The 18,351-nt window shown below is 48.9% G+C and overlaps 1 protein-coding gene across 8 annotated transcripts in view; it reads right to left on the bottom strand.

Moving 5' to 3' along the window:
• The window catches only part of pacsin1b (protein kinase C and casein kinase substrate in neurons 1b), a 372,157-nt gene that overhangs the window by 141,468 nt on the left and 212,338 nt on the right, over positions 1-18,351 (bottom strand). For 2 of the 8 annotated variants that reach the window (XM_038820241.1, XM_038820247.1), the window contains exons 1-2: positions 4,769-4,928; positions 4,440-4,562 (exon numbers count right to left, since the gene is read on the bottom strand). The exons of 1 other annotated variant lie outside the window; for it this stretch is intronic. In XM_038820241.1, coding sequence (XP_038676169.1) covers positions 4,440-4,499 — 60 coding nt within the window. In that variant the 5' untranslated portion in view covers positions 4,500-4,562; positions 4,769-4,928. Of the gene's footprint in view, positions 1-4,439; positions 4,563-4,768; positions 4,967-6,016; positions 6,139-18,351 lie in introns of those variants that run through there. 5 more of the 8 variants (XM_038820244.1, XM_038820242.1, XM_038820246.1 and 2 more) reach the window with 4 other exon arrangements.

Genomic DNA, 18,351 nt, shown 5'->3' with positions numbered 1-18,351 from the left:
TCCACAGCCACAGGAATCGTGATGGTGACCGAGTGTCGCTGGGGTTGACGAGCGGTGAAACTTCGGTGCCGGGTGTGCAGTCCCTTCCCCTCCCCCCAACCCCTCCCACAGCTACCCCACGCGGGCATGTGATGGAGTGTCCGTGACGAACTCAGCGGCCACCAAGGTGGATGGTTTAGCTATTGCCATGGGTCAGACTCTCTCTAACGATTCTGAGCTCACAGCTCATCGCAGAGCGGGCTGTCATCATTCCACATGGCACTGATCACACCCGCTGACACAGCCATCAATGTTGTGCCATACCGTCTGGACCCAGTGGTAAGGGTGATGTCGAAGTGGAGCAGTGTACACGGAGAGGGGGTGTGGGGGGGGGGGGGGGTTGTGGTGGTGGCAGTTGTGTGTTGACCCTCTGCGCGACTGGCGATGCAGGTGGTGGTTTGGTGTTCAGCGGGGACGTCGCATGCGACGCGTGAACCGTGCTGCCACCAAGGCGTCACGTGCCCGCCGTCCTCGCCGGGTCCTGGGCATCACCAGCACCTGGGTCGTGTCTGCGTGCTGTGCCCGCCACTCCGCCAGCCTCCTCCTCCTCCCACTCCTCCTCCTCTGTGCTGGCACCACTGCCACTGGCTTCTCCCTCCGCCTCCTGTAGCAGGTCATCTCCCCTCTGCATCGCGATGTTGTGCAGCGCACAGCAGACCACAACAATGCGAGCAACCTTGTCCTGCTGGTACTGCAGGGCCCCTCCGGAGCGGTCCAGGCACCTGAATCTCATCTTCAGGAGCCCAAGGCAGTGCTCCACCACACCCCTGGTTGCTGCATGGGCCTCGTTGTATCGGGTTTCCGCATTGGTCTGAGGCCTCCGCATAGGCGTCATCAGCCAAGACCTCAGCGGATAACCCCTGTCGCCCAGCAACCAGCCCCTCAGCCGGGGGGACGTCCCTCAAACATCGCAGGGATGTACGACTGCGCCAGTATGTAGGAGTCATGCACACTCCCTGGGAACCTGGCACAGACGTTCATGAACCTCATGTGGGGGTCGCATACCACCTGGATATTCATGGAGTATGACCCCCTCCTGTTTGTGAAGACCTCCCTATCCCCTGCAGGCGGGCGAATGGGGATGTGAACACAATCGATTGCACCCTGCACCCTCGGTATCCCGGCCACGCTGGCAAATCCATGAGCTCGTGAATCTTGACTTGCTCGGTCCTCGGGAAAGGTGACGTAGCGATCGGCGATGGCATAGAGGGCGTCGGTCACATTCCGGATGCACCTGTGCACCGATGACTGGGAGATCCCGGAGAGGTCCCCGCTCGGAGACTGGAAGGAGCCGGTCGCATAGAAGTTAAGAGCGACTGTCACCTTGATGGCAACCGGGATCGCGTGTCCTCCCCCCGTTCCACGTGGGGCGAGGTGCGCCACAAGGTGACAGATATGTGTCACCGTCCCCCTACTCAGCCGGAGTCTCCTCCTGCAGGTGATGTCCGTCATTGTTAGGAAAGAGATCCGAGCACGGTACACCCTTGGCCTTGGTTGTCGCGTCTGGCGCCGTGGCTGCACCCTCACTCTCTCCTCCTCCTCCTCCTCCTCCCCCCTATGCTGCGCGCGACTGGCAACTCCTCGGCCCTTCCCTCTGCTGCTGCAGCTGGCCCTGCATCCACTGCGGGTTGTGGCTGTGGACGCTGCTCCATCTCCAAATGCAGTGCAGCGGCGCCAACCACTGCGCTGAACATAGCCGTTCTGTTCGCAGACATTGTGCTAACCTACAGAAGGGTGGTGGGGGGCAGAGAAACGGGACATGTTAGACGGTTAGTCGACACCTCGGCAGCGGCCTGCCACGGGATACCTGTGTGTCCCGGTAGCCTGGTCGCGCTGCTGACACGCAGGAAGCCTAACCCCTGGTCACTTTCTACATCCAACGGGCAGTTAACTATGTCCTCCTCACCGGTGCGTCAGTGGCCTGTGGCCATAAGCCACAGGGCAACCAGCAGCCGTGTCCTCGTGAACGGCACGCCATGGCATGGTGGCAGACATTTTGTAACCGGGGTTGGACGAGTCATTCTCTCACTCTCTCCCTACCCCCACACTCCCCTCAGTCTCCCATTTCCCCCCTCAGTCTCCCACATTCCCCCCTCCGTCTCCCACATTCCCCCCCTCCGTCTCCCACACTCCCCCCCCCCCCCCCCCCTCAGTCTCCCACACTCCCCCCCTCCGTCTCCCACACCCCCCCCCCCCCACTACGATCTGGACCCCCCTCCCGTTCTCGGGGATGCCTTCCCCGTTGTGGCCACACTCCAGCAGTGCGCTGAGCTGTGCGCTGAGCGGTGCGCTTACCTCCTCAAAGCTCTCGTCAGCCAGCACGACTGGTTGACGAACTTGAAAAGCAGGTGTGTTGGCTGGCGTGAAAACATTGCATGATGACGTCGGGACTTCAGCCCATCCGGGCCGGAGAACAGCGGGGGGCCAAAAAGTCGGCCTTCTGGTCGTGTCGGGTGGTCTGTCGAGGCCTTTGCCGGGAATGCCGACGTGTAGTTTATGCGGGGTTCTGAGAATAGCAGGAGGGCGTCAGACCGGCGTCGCCGTGAAAATCGGCGCGGCCCGCTATTCTCCGAACCGGCGTGAGAGCGGAGAATCGCGCCCACTGTACTTTTAACAGTTTGGTACTGAAGGACAGTTATAGAACTGCGTTTTGAAATTACCACAGAATTTTATTTTGCAGCGTTGTCTAAATCATTTATAGTTGCATTGATCCATTTGGGGAGAGCTACAGATCAAAATATTCCATTTATATTGATAATCCAATTTAATTCCATAAAATTAAACTTTAGAATTCTCAATATTTTTATAACTGGTAAGATGATGCGAATGAATTATTAGTTTGATAAATTATTTATTTCCTTCAAGTACGGGTACACAGATTACAAGTCATTTATTTTATGATTTAAATAATTGCTTTCATTTTCCCTATCATAATAACTAATAGTAAAGGCCAGATTAAGTGTTATGCCTAGTAATGGTAAAATCAGTTTCTGGAACCTTTCACGGATTCTGAATTCTTCGAACCTCTTATATTTTTAAGAAACACTGCTGCCCAGTCCCCCCTTGCTGGTTTTAAGTTAAAGCATCTGAGGAGAAGTTTGAAAACCTGTAGCTGAGCGGAGTAATAGGAAAGGTGAAGTGTTCAAGCCCACCCTCATGAAGAACGAGATTAGTGGCAGGCGGAGCACAGGGTGAATGGCTTCGCGCAGGTCATAAGCTAGATACTTTAAGTATGGAGAGGGTGGGTAACTCCAAGGGACCCAATAAAACAAACAGTAAAAGCAATATCAGTGGAGATCTCCAACAGGGAAAGACTGAGGTAGTATATGGAACGTGTAAAGCTAGGAAGTGTGATAGAATAGAAAATACCATCATTAATAACCAGGCACAGCCTCCTCTGATGGTCACTTCTCACCATAGTCGAATCTAGATACAAACGGTCTTTGGTTCAAGAGCTAATAATACTCAGCCATGTTATTTGAGGTTCTAAAATGGATTTCAACATTGTGGAGCTGACTGGAAGGGAGAGAAGAGATTGATTAAAGCACACACAACCCGGGTTCTCACTTCCCCCTGATGGTTACCCAATGACACTGGATAAATAGAGCAAGGGCAGAGAGAATCTGGCTCAGCTAAGATTGTCTCAGTGCAGATTAAATAGCTTACTGACACTCTGTCTCCAAGCTCGTAGAAAGAATAGCCACTTGAGTAAGGAGCTGGAGGGCTACAAACCACAGAGGATACCTCAGTAAAGGTCAGCACCTTGAAGGCGAGGAAATAGGCATACAGCTGTGCTTTGTAAGACAACATTACATTCCAAATACTTCACCCATCCTTCCACAGGAATTGTTTTTAAAAAGCAAGTTCTGATAAAATCCACTGCACTCAAGCATTTGCCAAAGTACTTATTCTCAATGAATAATTTAAAAACACATAAACCATTTAACGTACATCCTGAGCCACTATAATAGGTGTACTTTCTGTTTGAAATGTCTTTAGGTGAATACATATTATACTCAGGCCATACACAGCTCAATAGCAGGTTATGTCACAAATAGACAGTGGTTAGTGGGTTTTAACTCGTACTGAACTGAAATAACAGCGCAATATCATTCGTAGTTTCATTAATCATTTAAGTAAAACTGCAGCACATTTTCTGCAATGCACACAAACTGCCCGAACACATCATCACAATTTCCGATTAATAAATAGTGCCCTTAACAGCACTCGACCGTGTATAAAGCATCAGAATCCATCAGCCCTTATCAAACAACAATTTACCAATGCAGCTTGCAATAAGGAAACTACTACATAATTTACTTTAAAATAATCAGGCTTGGTTAAGTCATTTATCTGGCAATATTCTCATCTTCCAAAGTATAGCAAGAAAGTTGCAGTACCTCCCAGAAACTGTCAGTCGTTTCCTCTAATCCACTGGATTCATCGTAAGAGCCTGACATCTTCTACACGACAGCAAGACCTTGAATTATCTGCACCGTTACTGAGCTTCAAATCTTCATGCACTGCAGAGAAGAAAATGGCCCAAGCATTACAGAAAGCCTCATGCGTTCAACCAAACGGTCACTGCGAACCTTCGCAGCTCAATACCCTCAACCCTTTTAGCCACCACACAACTGTAACCTCAAGAACACTGCATCAACAGAGCTGGACTGGGACAGAAAATAAATGTCAAATTGAAAAATGTACTTAAAAAAACAAACAAGCAAACCTCATCTTACAGAAATCCCCTTGATGGTTTTGTTAATAGCTAAACCATAATTCCTACTTGGCCTATTCTGATGAGTTTGTGCGATAGAGGCTGTAAATTAGTGCCGAGGATTAATCTCTGCCTGGGCATTAGTTGAGCTCCATCCCTCAGAGGACATGTGACAGCCTGCACAGTTTGGCTACACAGGTTCACGGGCCCCAGCAGCAGAGGAATTTCAACTATACAGGTTCGGGGCAGCAGCATTCGGGGCAGTTTAGTGTACATAATGCAGCCGCAGGGATTCCAGTGACATAACTGCTACATGAACAGCTGAAGGGATTTATTTTTCCTTCATCACAGGTTGGCAGGGTCAGTTTGCGAGCCTAAAGACAGGGCAAACATGCAATATTTTATAGGGTTGCAAGATTTTGACTGCATGAGATTTAGTAAAAATACAATCTAGATTTTTAGTTCAAAATGTAACATTTTATAAAGGTGATAATGCAATGACAATATTATAGAATTCAATAAATTAAAATGGAGATAAATGATCATTAAATTCCCAACATGTCAACCAAATACATCATTTGTTGGACAGTGGCCTACAGTTTAGGGTGAATTAATACATCCTTAAGACTATATCCAAATGGCCTATTTGCGATGAAAGGCAGATTTTCAAGCCTTTGCGTGGAGTATTAACACAATTCTCAAACATCTTCATATTCAGGTGAATTGTTAATGGTTGTGGTTTCCAAACACATCAACATTTTATGTGAAGCGAAGTTCCCACAAACAACAGCAAGGTGACGGACCGGAACATCTATTTCAGTTGGTGTTGGTAATGAATATCAGAACTCTCTATCCTTTAAATATTGGGATACAGCAGAAACATTTTATTTGCACAAATATTTTGACCTTTGTTTCTTTCTCAGTCTCTCGCCCCATACTGCCATACATTTAGATGTCTTTCCCATCATCCGGCTTTTTATTTGAAGAGTTCCTGTGAACACATCTACAACGATCTTCATAATCTCCTAACAGGAAGCACATTCCTGAAGGAGGCACTAAACCTGCCAGTTCCTGTACCTCTCACATGAAGGAAAGGGGGCCGAAATTCCAAGGAGATGCAGGGGTGGGACTGAAGGTGGATATGCCACCAATTTTTTGCCTATGGTAAGGGATTCTGTCTGCCGTTACAGTCCCACTTGCAGGCTATTATGAGGGAGGTTAAATGGGAATGGGGACAGGGGAGATGACAGCTCCACTCACCTGCTGGCAACAGATAGCCAATTAAAGGCATTAATCTGTTTCCCCCTGGGGCCAAAGCCCAGCTGATGAATAAAGGTATTCAACGATGTGATGAACCATCAATCGAACGCGAGACGAGTTACTGTACAAAAGTTAGGCTTTAATAAGCTAGAAGTTAGCCCTGCGGTCGACTACAGTAAATGGCCGACCGCCGGGCGTTCTGACTATTTATACCTCGGTATGGAGGCGTGGTTATATCAGCCTCTCGACCAATCGGAGAGCCGTCACATGACTGGTCTCAACCAATCGGTCGAGAGGCACATGACCGACCAGGGCCAATGGTAAGCCGGTGTTCTGCACCAATGGCAGACAGCTATGCAAATCATACCACCACACGATGACAACATTCAATTAACCCCCCCCTTCCCTGCCCCCGACAGCTACCATTGTTAGAGGCTATGGTGAATGTATAAATACTGTTAATTCACCAGTATACTGTATTACGTTATGCCATGTTATTAACCCTGTGGGCTCCATCTATGGGCCATTGTATGGCATCACCCACAGGGGGAGATGTGGAGCATGTACGGGCTCCGCCCCTTATAGGAAGTATAAGAGCAGCAGATCTGCGGGACCGCCTTCAGTATTGTACGGGGCGCAGGCAGGCAAAGTTGTAAGCTGATTAAAACCACTGTTTTCTTCGACTCGTGTCTCTGAGTGAATTGATGGTCACATCAATTTAATCAGCTTAAAGAACTACTATGGAGTCAGCCCTCAAACCTGACAGACTGGAACTCGATCCACAGGCCGCAGAGGCGAAATAAATTTTTTCACATCGGCTTCGGTGTTTGAAGGCCTATCTGGCCGTGTCGTCGACATCATCCGTCACGGACGAACAGAAATTGAGTCTCCTCCATGCCCGAGTGAGCCATCGCATTTCTGCCCAACTCGACGAAGCCACCTCCTATACTGAGGCCCTCGCGATACTCGAACGCATCTACGTGCAGCCTGTGAATGAAGTCTATGCGTGACATATCTTCACTACTCACCGCCAGCGCCCAGGGGAGTCACTAGATGACTATCTGCGCGACCTCAAAGCCCTCGCGCGTGACTGTAACTATCAGGCCGTTACGGCCACTCAGCACATGGAACTCTCCGTCCGAGACGTTTACGTTGCAGGGGTCAGATCAAACTATGTGAGGCAGCGCCTGCTCGAAAAAGGGACCCAGGTCCTGGAGGACACGGTAAAACTGCCGACATCGCTGGAGGTCGCTTTTCAGAGTCTCACTGTGTTCCCGGCCGATCACGCGACTCCCTCGTGGGCCCCTGACCAGGGACTACCCTAGGCTGACGCCGCGCGACCGCCCGCCCACCACGGGGGGCTACCTTGCCATTTTTGCTGCCAGCCTCAACACCCCGGCAACAATGCCCGGCCCGCAACGCGAACTGCAGCAGCTGCGTGCAAAAAGGACACTTCGCCAAGGTCTGCCTGGCCACACCTAAATACTCGAACTCGAACACACAGACTCGATCCACCGTCCCTCAGGCCCGCAGACCCCGTAATGTGGCAGCGTGTCTGCCGATTCCGACTCCGCACAACATGTGCAACTCACAGGGGCCGCCACCTTGGCCATCCTCTCCCACGCAGCCGGCCACGTGCGATCCATGGGGGCCGCCATCTTGGGCGCCATCTTCCTCGCCGCCCGCCACGTGCGATCAACGGGGGCCGCCATCTTGGCCACCTCCCGCTACGCAGCTCGATGCGTACGACCTGCACGGACAGTCATCGCAGAGCCACCTCAGCACCGCCGATCATGCCACCGCCTAACCTCAACTCAGTGCAGTCACCTTGGACCAGTCGCGACCCAAGCACCTCAGGAGCTCCATGATGGCCGTCCGAGTTAACGGATACAAGACACCTTGTTCGACTCCGGGAGCACCGAGAGCTTTGTTCACCCGGATCTGGTAAGACGCTGTTCGCTCCCGATATTCCTGACGCAACAAACAATCTCCCTCACCTCTGGGGCGCACTCAGTACAAATCCAAGGGCGCACTACTGCAACCTTAGCGATACAGGGCACCGAGTATACTAATTTTCAATTGTACGTGCTCCCAGACCTCTGGGCCCCTCTCCTCTTAGGACTCGATTTTCAGTGCAATCTCAGGAGCCTACCTCTTAGTTTTGGCGGACCCCTGCCCCCACTCACCATATGCAGCCTCGCAACCCTAAAAATCGACACCCCCCCCCCCACTTCGCTAACCTCACCGCGGACAGCAAGCCAGTAGCCACTCGAAGCAGGAGGTATAGTATGCAGGACAGGGCATTTATTAGGTCCGAGGTCCAGCGTCTCTTGCGGGAAGGAGTCATAGAAGCCAGCAATAGCCCCTGGAGAGCTCAGGTGGTGGTCATCAAGACCGGGGAAAAGTTCCGGATGGTGGTTGATTACAGCCAGACCATTAACCGGTTTACGCAACTTGATGCGTATCCCCTTCCCCGGATTGCAGACAAGGTGAATCAGATCGCGCACTACCACGCACTACTTCGACATTCCTCGGTCGAAAAATAAGCTCAAGCCATCGTGGAAGCCGTGCAGCACTGGAGGCACTACCTCGCTGGTAGGAGGTTTACCCTCATCACCGACCAACGATCAGTTGCATTCATGATAATTTGCAGCGGGGCAAGATCGAAAATGATAAGATCTTGAGGTGGAGGATCGAACTCTCCACCTATAATTACGATATAGTATATCGTCCTGGGAAGCTCAGCAAGCCCCCAGATGCCCTGTCCCCATGGCACATGCGGCGACGCGCAAGATGACCGACTACAGGCTATCCACGACGACCTCTGCCACCCAGGGGTCACCAGGCTCGCCCATTACATCAAGGCGAGCAACCTGCGCTTCTCCACCGAGGAGGTCAAAGCTGTAACCAGGAATTGCCAAATCTGTGCGGAGTGTAAACCGTACTTCTATCGACCAGATAAGGCCCACCTGGTAAAGGCTTCCCGGCCCTTTGAACGCCTCAGTATTGATTTCAAAGGGCCCCTCCCCTCAAATAATCGCAATATCTATTTTCCCAACATTATAGATGAGTTCTCCCGTTTGCCATCCCATGCCCCGACATGACCATCCCCACCGTTATCAGAGCCCTGCACAGTATCTTCACCCTGTTTGGTTTCCCCAATTATGCCCACAGTGACAGGGGCTCGTCCTTCATGAGCGACGAACTGCGTCAGTACCTGCTCAGTAAGGGCGTCACCCCGAGCAGGACGACCAGTTACAGGGGAAACGGGCAGATGGAGAGGGAGAACGCGACGGTCTGGAAGACCGTCCGACTGACCCTACGATCCAGGAATCTCCCGGTTTCCCACTGGCAGGAGGTCCTCCCCGATGCACTCCATGCTATTAGGTCCCTCCTTTGCATGGCCACAAACCAGACTCCTCATGACCGCTTGTTTGTCTTCCCCAGGGGAACTACCACAGGGGCCTTGCTTCCGTCCTGGCTGAGGACACCGGGTCCTGTCCTCCTCCAGAAACATGTTCAGACCCATAAGACCGACCCCCTGGTAGAGAGGGTCCAGCTCCTGCACTCGAACCCACACTATGGATACATTGAACACCCCGATGGCCGGCAGGATACCGTCTCCCTCCGAGAGCTGGCGCCCGCAGGCTCCTCCACCACTACCACTAATGTACCCCCCACACTATACCCCACCCAACATTCCATGTCCTGCACCCCTGCACCTATTTGGTTCCCGCGCTCCCTTCCACCCGGCACACCAGTCCGCAGGAATGAAGCTCCGGAAGAACTGCCCCCAGACCCGCACCAGACCCACTTCCACAGCAATCCGAAACGGCTGCGACACCAGTGCTTCGTCGGTCGCAACGTACGATCTGGGCGCCGGACCGACTGAATTTATGAACCAGTCACCCCCGCCGGACTTAATTTTTTTTACAGGGAGTGAATGTGGTGAATGTATAAATACTGTTAATTCACCGGTATACTGTGTTACATTATACCATGCTATTAACCCGGGTCCACCTATGGGCCACTGTGTGGCTTCACCCACAGGGGGAGATGTGGAGCATGTACGGGCTCCGCCCATGGCTCCACCCCTTATAGGAAGTATAAGAGCAGAAGATCTGCGGGACCGCCTTCAGTATTGTACCGGTCGCAGGCAGGCAAAGTTGTATGCTGATTAAAACCACCGTTTACTTCGACACAAGTCTTCGAGTGAATTGATGGTCGCATCAATGGCCAAAGCTGTGACCACAAATCATCCTGTGGGTGAGTGTCTCCCCAAAGATGTGGCAGCTGCAGAGCTCCAACCTACACCAACACCTTTAACCTGTGATGGTAGGGTTATTGATCATTCAGTGTTAGACTGCCTCTTATGAAAGGACACTGGACTCCATGAAGTCTCATGCCATCAGGTCAAACACATTCATGTAAACCTCCGGCTGAATCCACGTACTGTTCCTCCTCAACTGATGAAGCCGTACACCTCCATGTTCAATACCACTTGGAAGAAGCACTGAGGGTGGCAAGGGCTCAGAATGTATTCTGGAAAGGGGAACTTTAATGTCTGTCACCAAGAGTGGCTTGGTAGCATTGCTACTGACTGAGCCCGAGTGGACATAGCTGTTATACAGGGTCTGTGGCAGGTGGTGAGGAAACCATATACCTGACCTCATCCTCACCAACCTGCATGCCGCAGATGCATCTGCCCATGACAGTATTGGTAGGAGTGACCACTGTACAATCATTGTTCTCACAATGGTATAGACCCCCATTATCAGCATTGTGGAGGTTACCACTGAACAGAAACTGGACCAGCCATATAAATATTGTGGCTACAAGAGATAGGTCAGAGGCTTGGAATCCTGTGAGTAACTCATCTCCAGACTCCCCAAAGCCTGCCCGCAATCTACAATGGCACAAGTCAGGGGTATGATGGAACATTCTCCCCTTGTCAGGGTGAATGCAGCTCCACCAACAATCAAAAAGCTTGACACCATCAAGGACAAAGCAGCCCGCTTGATTCGTGCCCCATCCACAAACATTCACTTCCTCCACCGTCTACATAAAGTAGCAGCACTGTGTACCAGCAACAGGATGCACTACAAGAACTCAACAAGGCTTCTTAGACAGCACCTTACAAATCTAGAACCACTGTCGTCTAGAAGGTTGGGGGTTTCCAAACTGGGTTCTGCGGAATGTGTCATTTGAAACATGGAAGTCTGGCAATATCTGGTCTGAGAGGATACAGGGAAAGATCCCACAAAAGGTTAATAGCAGCTGCAAAGAGCAGGATTATAAAATGCAGATTCTTTCTCACAAGCAGGCTTAGCAAACACACAGGATCCATATATTAAGCTAAAACAAAGGCTCACACCTTTATTGAAAGTAAATATCTTAGGAAGCATCTGGAAAAGCATGGATGAGAGTTTCAATTGAATTAAGTGACGAATGTTTAAAACAGGCAGGTCTTTCAAGTCATAACCAAGTTAAATTTTAGCATACAGCTAAAAGCAAAGTTTCACACCTTAATTGAAATAAACTCTCTTAGTAAACAGCTGGAAAGGATGGATGATGCTCTGTCAAATTTGGTGTCAATTCTAAGTGTAAAATTCTACGAACATCAAGTCAATTAAAAGAAAATTGGAGACGACCTGTCTACAAGAAACATAATTTAAAGTCAAAATCAAACGCAAAGTTATGAGCTGGGGACAATTGGAAAATTAAACGATTCGAAATCACAGAAATAAAAGTAACACCTATTGAAACCAAAGCATTTTTAATCAGAACTGAGAGGTGACGTTATGCCCAAAATGAATAATTAGTTGTATTAAAATGTTTACATCAAAGACACTTTTTAACAATTAAAGTGAAACAAGCTCATTTACAATAAAGTTGTTAAAACTTAATAACTCTTCGAAAGAGAATATAAACCCGAGGGGGACAGCCAGCAGAGCCAGCTCTCACAGCTCGGTACATGGGAAGGATAGGACACAGCAACCGAGTTAACCAGCGAATACATCTCAGGAAGACCAGATTTTAAATAAGATTGATTGTCAAGGTGGGCCTGAAGGTCCCTTCAACCAACAGGAAGGATCCAGAAGCAAGATCTTTTTTCCTTTCTGTAAAGAAAGTGTTTGCAGCTTTAAAAAAAAAATTATAATAATAAAATAACTTAAAAGTTTTAACCTGAAACAGTGGTTATTAGCCTACTTTACTTACTTAACAACCCAGGACATTGATGCTACTAAGGGGTAAGTAGGTAAAGTTCTTCGGTGAGGGTATGGGTTATACCGGGGGATAACTTGAAAATATAGTTTGACCTGAAAAGCACCCACCGAAGCCTGCATCGGAGTCAGGGAGTGAGAATCCCTGTTCCCCATCTAGAATATCGACCCTTTTTTGGTATAGGGGGAATTCTAAGAATAGTGGTGAGTTTTAACTTCAGATCCCAGAGAACAGTTCCGGCTGAGATGTTGGGGGGGACCAAGAAGAATTTCTGTGGGCGACTATGAAAGTAGGTGAAAATGGGTGTTCCCATTAAAAATAACAAGATAAAGGTAACACTTGGCAGTATCTGTTGAATAACAGAACTTTATTAAAATAATTATATACATACAAGACATAGACACATCTTTTAAGTTAATTTTTGTATATTTGTACCTATTGTCCAATAATTCTTTTTTGGTTTAATTCTGCAATAACATTTCTCAGGTGTTCTTTCAGTACTCCTGGAGGTCAAAAAGGTTTGTAGGCAGCATGGTAGCACAAGCGATTAACACTGTGGCTCCACAGCTTCAGGGTCCCAGGTTCGATTCCCTGCTGGGTCACTGTCAGTGGGGTCACTGTCGGTACGCAGTCTGCACGTTCTCCCCGTGTCTGCGTAGGTTTCCTCCGGGTGTTCGATTTCCTCCCACAGTCCAAAGACGTGCAGGTTAGGTGGACTGGCCATGATAAATTGCTCTCAGTGACCCAAAAAGGTTAGATGGGGTTATTGGTTACGGGGATAGGGTGGAAGTGAGGGCTTAAGTGGGTCAGTGCAGACTCGATGGGCTGAATGGCCTCCTTCTGCACTGTGGGTTCTATGTTCTAAAAAGGTTCCCTAGCTGGAAAAGTTTGAGAAACGCTGCAGAAGGACAAGGGAAGAAGACATGTGAGGACACTACCGCAAGCCACACACCATTCTCACACAGAAATATATTGCCATTCCTTTAATGTCTCTGGGAACTCCCTCCCTCAGCAACGTGGGTTCACCTACACCACATGGACTGCTGCGGTTCAGGAAGGCAGCTCACCACCACCTTCTCAAGGGCAAGTCCTAGCCAGCGAAGCCCACATCCCTTGATTGAATTTTAACAATGCCCTCCAGTCTCATGAGCCCACTCACCATCCTTAATCGGACAGGGCTCCTGGTAGCAGCTACTTGATTCATCACATGCTCCAAAGTCTTCCTCTGCATTCTGCTGCCAGCATTTGTGTGTTTCCAACCTGCATTTCATCCCGAAAGAGTGATCGGGAGCTGGTAAAAAAATATCCTGGCCCAGGGGCTGGTTTAGCTCACTCAGCTAAATCGCTGGCTTTTAAAGCAGACTAAGCAGGCCAGCAGCACGGTTCGATTCCCGTACCAGCCTCCCCGGACAGGCGCCTGAATGTGGCGACTAGGGGCTTTGCACAGTAACTTCATTGAAGCCTACTCGTGACAATAAGCGATTTTCATTTCATGAGAACCATGGGTGAGAACGGTCTGGTGGAAAGGCAGACACAAGAACTGCAGTGCAAGTCTTCAGTTTAGAGTGCTAACTCATCTGTAGGATTATTACATAAAGACCTGGAAAGTACATGAAAACAGAGCCAACTCCAAAGGAAAGAAGGGTAGCCATGGAAAGTCACAGGAGCCAGTTTGAGATTTTGTGGTTGAGTGCACTTCCCTCCTCGGAAAAATATTCAGTCCTGCAATATTGAATTACTTACATAAATATTGTATTGTACACAATGAAGGAACAGGAAAGTTACAGACTCCAGATACAAGGTACACAACGAAAAAGTGGCAGTTTAGCTCATTTTGCAAATATTAAATGGGCATCATGCTTGAAGATAAACATAACACATTTGATAAAAAATGGAGATTTCTTTACTTTCAAATAAGTCAAAGATTTTAATTTGAACATACTTAATTTGGTGTGATTTAAGTAAACTGTCACTTAAATTGCATATACCTTTTATATGAAATTGTGTCTGGAAGCAAAGGTCTTACCATTTCAATAAAAGTGCAGATAAAAATGTATTCATCCATGTGATGAGAGCATAGCTGGCTGACCTCGCACTTATTGCCCATCCCTAAATGACCTTTGAACTGAATGGCTGGCTATTTCAGAGGGCAGTTAAGAGTCAACCACAATTTCTACCATTCTGATTTTTTTTCCCACTACAGCATACCCGATGTTAAGCCAACTTGAGCCCGGCTTGCAATACTTAATTTTCCACTATCTTTACAAAGTCACTCATACATTATGCAGCCTCAGTAATGCCGGTACCATAATTAACAGTGCCTAATGAGACCAAACAATGACAATTCATCATCTTCAAACTATCGGCCCATCAGTGTTTTAAGTATATTCCACACACCAAAAGCTCATGTCGCAATAAGACATATAGAGAGCGAATGTTCTCAGACATAGGCAGCGGAATGCTTTGGAGTTGTTTTAGAACAGTACAGCACAGAACAGGTCCTTCGGCCCTCGATGTTGTGCCGAGCAATGATCACCCTACTCAAACCCACGTATCCACCCTATACCCGTAACCCAACAACCCCCCCCCCCCCCCCCCCCCCCCTTAACCTGACTTTTTTTAGGACACTACGGGCAATTTATCATGGCCAATCCACCTAACCCGCACATCTTTGGACTGTGGGAGGAAACCGGAGCACCCGGAGGAAACCCACGCACACACGGGGAGGACGTGCAGTCTCCGCACAGACAGTGACCCAGCCGGGAATCGAACCTGGACCCCAGAGCTGTGAAGCATTTATGCTAACCACCATGCTACCGTGCTGCCCATTGTGTTTACAATCTCCTATATGGGTGGTAATAATCTAACCTGTGGTCCCATAGATGTCCAAGAGCCGCAGAAGGGGGAAAAATGGGCAGCATGGTGGCGCAGTGGGTTAGCCCTGCAGCCTCACGGCGCCGAGGTCCCAGGTACGATCCCAGCTCTCAATCACTGTCCGTGTGGAGTTTGCACATTCTAACCGTGTTTGCGTGGGTTTTGCCCCCACAGCCCAAAGATGTGCAGGATAGGTGGATTGGCCACAATAAATTGCCCCTTAATTGGAAAAAATGAATTGGGTACATTAAAATTATAAAACAAAAGAAGGGGGGGGGGGGGGAAACCAGTAAATGGGGAAATAAGGGGCGGGATTCTCCAGGACCCACAGCCGCGTGTTTCTCGGCCCTGCGCCATATGCTGGCGGTGGGATTCTATCTTCCTGCCTCTTGTCGATGGGATTTCCCATCGAACCTACTCCATGCCACCAGGAAAAAACTGGCGCGCTGGGGGGGGGGGGGGGGAATTAATTCCGGCCAAGGTCTTGTACACCTTAAAATAGAACAGCAGATAAAAAGGGAAATAAGACTACTGGTCCGAACTGTTGTTTGCTAATGGGGAGAATTAGGCCTATTCTTGCCCACCTACCAGAGCACTGTCAATTCCTAATAGCAAGCAGCAATTGCACTTTCAACAGAGATAGGTGTACGATATTATGGGAATGGAAAATAATATTAAAAAGTAAGTTCCATCTTAAGTGAAATCCCAAGCAATCATGACCAATCCTGTTTATCTAAATTGGATATACTTTGCACCCAAAAGCAACAAAAATGAGGAAAACAAAAATTCAACCAACTATTGTTCTAGTTAAAATAAATCAGCTTAATTTTCTCGTAGAACTCCTGGAAGAAATGCTCAGTTTACATCAATATCTTCTAAAGTACGAACAGCCAACAAATGTCACTGAAAAGACAGCGACAGAATCAATTCCTGAAAAATCAGATCAAATAGCTAACAACGTCAATTGATTAGATGCTAACTGCAGGAGTCGAAACAGGTCAGACTAACAAGTGGAAAGGAAGACATTGTCAGCCAAAGCCTTTCTTAAAAATCTGAAAATATAACTATTATTTATAGACAGAGCAAGAATAATTAGGTTGATGCCATAGAACCACTACAGTGCAGATGGAGGCCATTTGGCCCATCGAATCTGCAACCCAATGAAAGAGCATCCTATCTAGGCCCACTAACCCGCCCTATTCAGGTAACCCTATAATTCCACCTAACCTGCACATCTTTGGACACTAAGGGGCAATTTAGCATGGCCAATCCATCTAACCTGCACATCTTTGGACTGTGGGAGGAAACCCATGCAGACACGGGAAGAGAGAGCAAACTCCACATGGACAGTCACCTAAGGCCAGAATTGGCGGTGAGGCAGCAGTGCTAATCACCGTGCCAACGTGCCGCCCATGTCTATGGATGTGAGCTGCACACCTAAATATGACTAGCATTTTGCACATTAATCAAGTTACATTGATTAAAGTGTGTATAGATCAATTGCGCCATGCAGGTTATTTTAGTTTAAAATTTGGGAAATAAATTCTGCAATGACCTAATCAATCTGATCCACATGCAAATTTTTTATTAAAAAAAATGTTTTTATTCTCCATTTTCACATTTTCCTTCAGAATTTACACCCCATCCACAGACAGTAAACGGTAACAAATACAAAATCAATCCCCTTAACAATAACAATGATCCCATCCTCCCACCACCCCAAACAACGGCCCACCTGTCAATATATGCATCCAATAAAACAAACCCTCCCATGGTGGAAACAAAAAACAAAGGAGAAAAAGAAAAGGAGTCCGGGACCGCCCATGGTCACCATAGAGTCCATTCCCCACCCCCCACTCCCCACCCCCGCCCTCACCCCCCACACTCAACGTCATCCAACCTCTGAAAGAGTACTGTACATGATACCCAAGAGTTGTAAACCCCCCCCCCCCACCCCCAACTCCTCCCGTCCACTGCCTCTTGTAAAGCTGCTCCCCCCAACCTCGGTTCCTTCCTTCCAACTTTCCACCCCGGCTAGACCACTCGGACCGTGTTCTGCCATGCTCCGATGGCCGCAGCCCCTCCCCCCATCTCACTCCCGTTCACTGGCCGGCTTAAACCAGCCAGCGTGGAGGCCCCCGCCCGGGTCCCTTTCCCCCTTGCCCAGCCCTAGGAAAGCCCAGAAATCCACTTTTAGCACACAAACCCTGCATATCCACCTACACCCCAAAAAGCCCTCACTTCGAGTGAAAGTCCCATCACTTCCCTTGTCCAAATATATACAACATTGGCTCCTTTCGCCCCACATCTCCCGCCCTATCTCCTGTGGTAGTATGACTAGGGGTATTACGGTACCTGGGAGTGTGAGCTGCTATTGGTGCAGAAGGCTCGCTGCCCATTGGCCCAAGTGTTGTCTTCTCATTGGTTGAGAGGAAGGTAGCTCCGCCTACGAGGCGGAGTATAAGAACCCGTGTGCCCCAGCAGCCAGGTCATTTCTGTACTCCTGCTGCTGGGCACACTTCATGTAGATGAAAGCCTTCGATTCAGACTACTCCTTCGTTTCTGTGTCCATTGATCGCGCATCATCCCCAATTACCCGTATACTAAATTCCCTGTCCTTATTTAACATTATCATGCCTCCTATTTTCCTTTCCCCACCCCCTCTTTTTCCCTTTCCCCCCTTGCTGCTGACGTTCAGTTTTTGTTGAAGAAATCGATGAACGGCTGCCAACTCCAGGCGAATCTCTGTATTGATCCTCTTAGAGTGAACTTGATTTTCTCCAGACTGAGAAACTTTACCATATAGCTGACCCACACTCCTGATTTTGGGGGCTCCGGGTCCCTCCATCTCAGCAAGATCCGTCTCCGGGCCACCAGGGAGGAGAAGGCCAGAATATCGGCCTCCCTCCCCCCTTTGCCCCCAGATCCTCCGACACCCCAGATATTGCTAATTCTGGACTCGGAGTGACCCTACCTTCCAGGACTTCCGACATAACATCTGCAAATCCCTGCCAGAATTCCCTCAGTTTTGGACATGCCCAAAACATATGAACATGGTTGGCCGGGCTACCCCCACACCGCCCACATCTGTGCTCCACCTCCTCGAAGAACCTACTCATCCGAGCTACCGTCATGTGGGCCCTGTGGACTACCTTGAACTGAATCAAGCTGAGTCTAGCACAGGACGAGGATGTATTTACCCATTTCAAGGCTTTTTCCCACAGTTCAGTTTCCAG

The sequence above is a fragment of the Scyliorhinus canicula genome, chromosome 15, assembly GCF_902713615.1.
Source record: "Scyliorhinus canicula chromosome 15, sScyCan1.1, whole genome shotgun sequence".
In the NCBI taxonomy this organism is placed as follows: Eukaryota; Metazoa; Chordata; class Chondrichthyes; order Carcharhiniformes; family Scyliorhinidae; genus Scyliorhinus; species Scyliorhinus canicula.
Note: the sequence above shows the minus strand (reverse complement) of the source record. Positions and strands in the feature narration are given on the sequence as shown.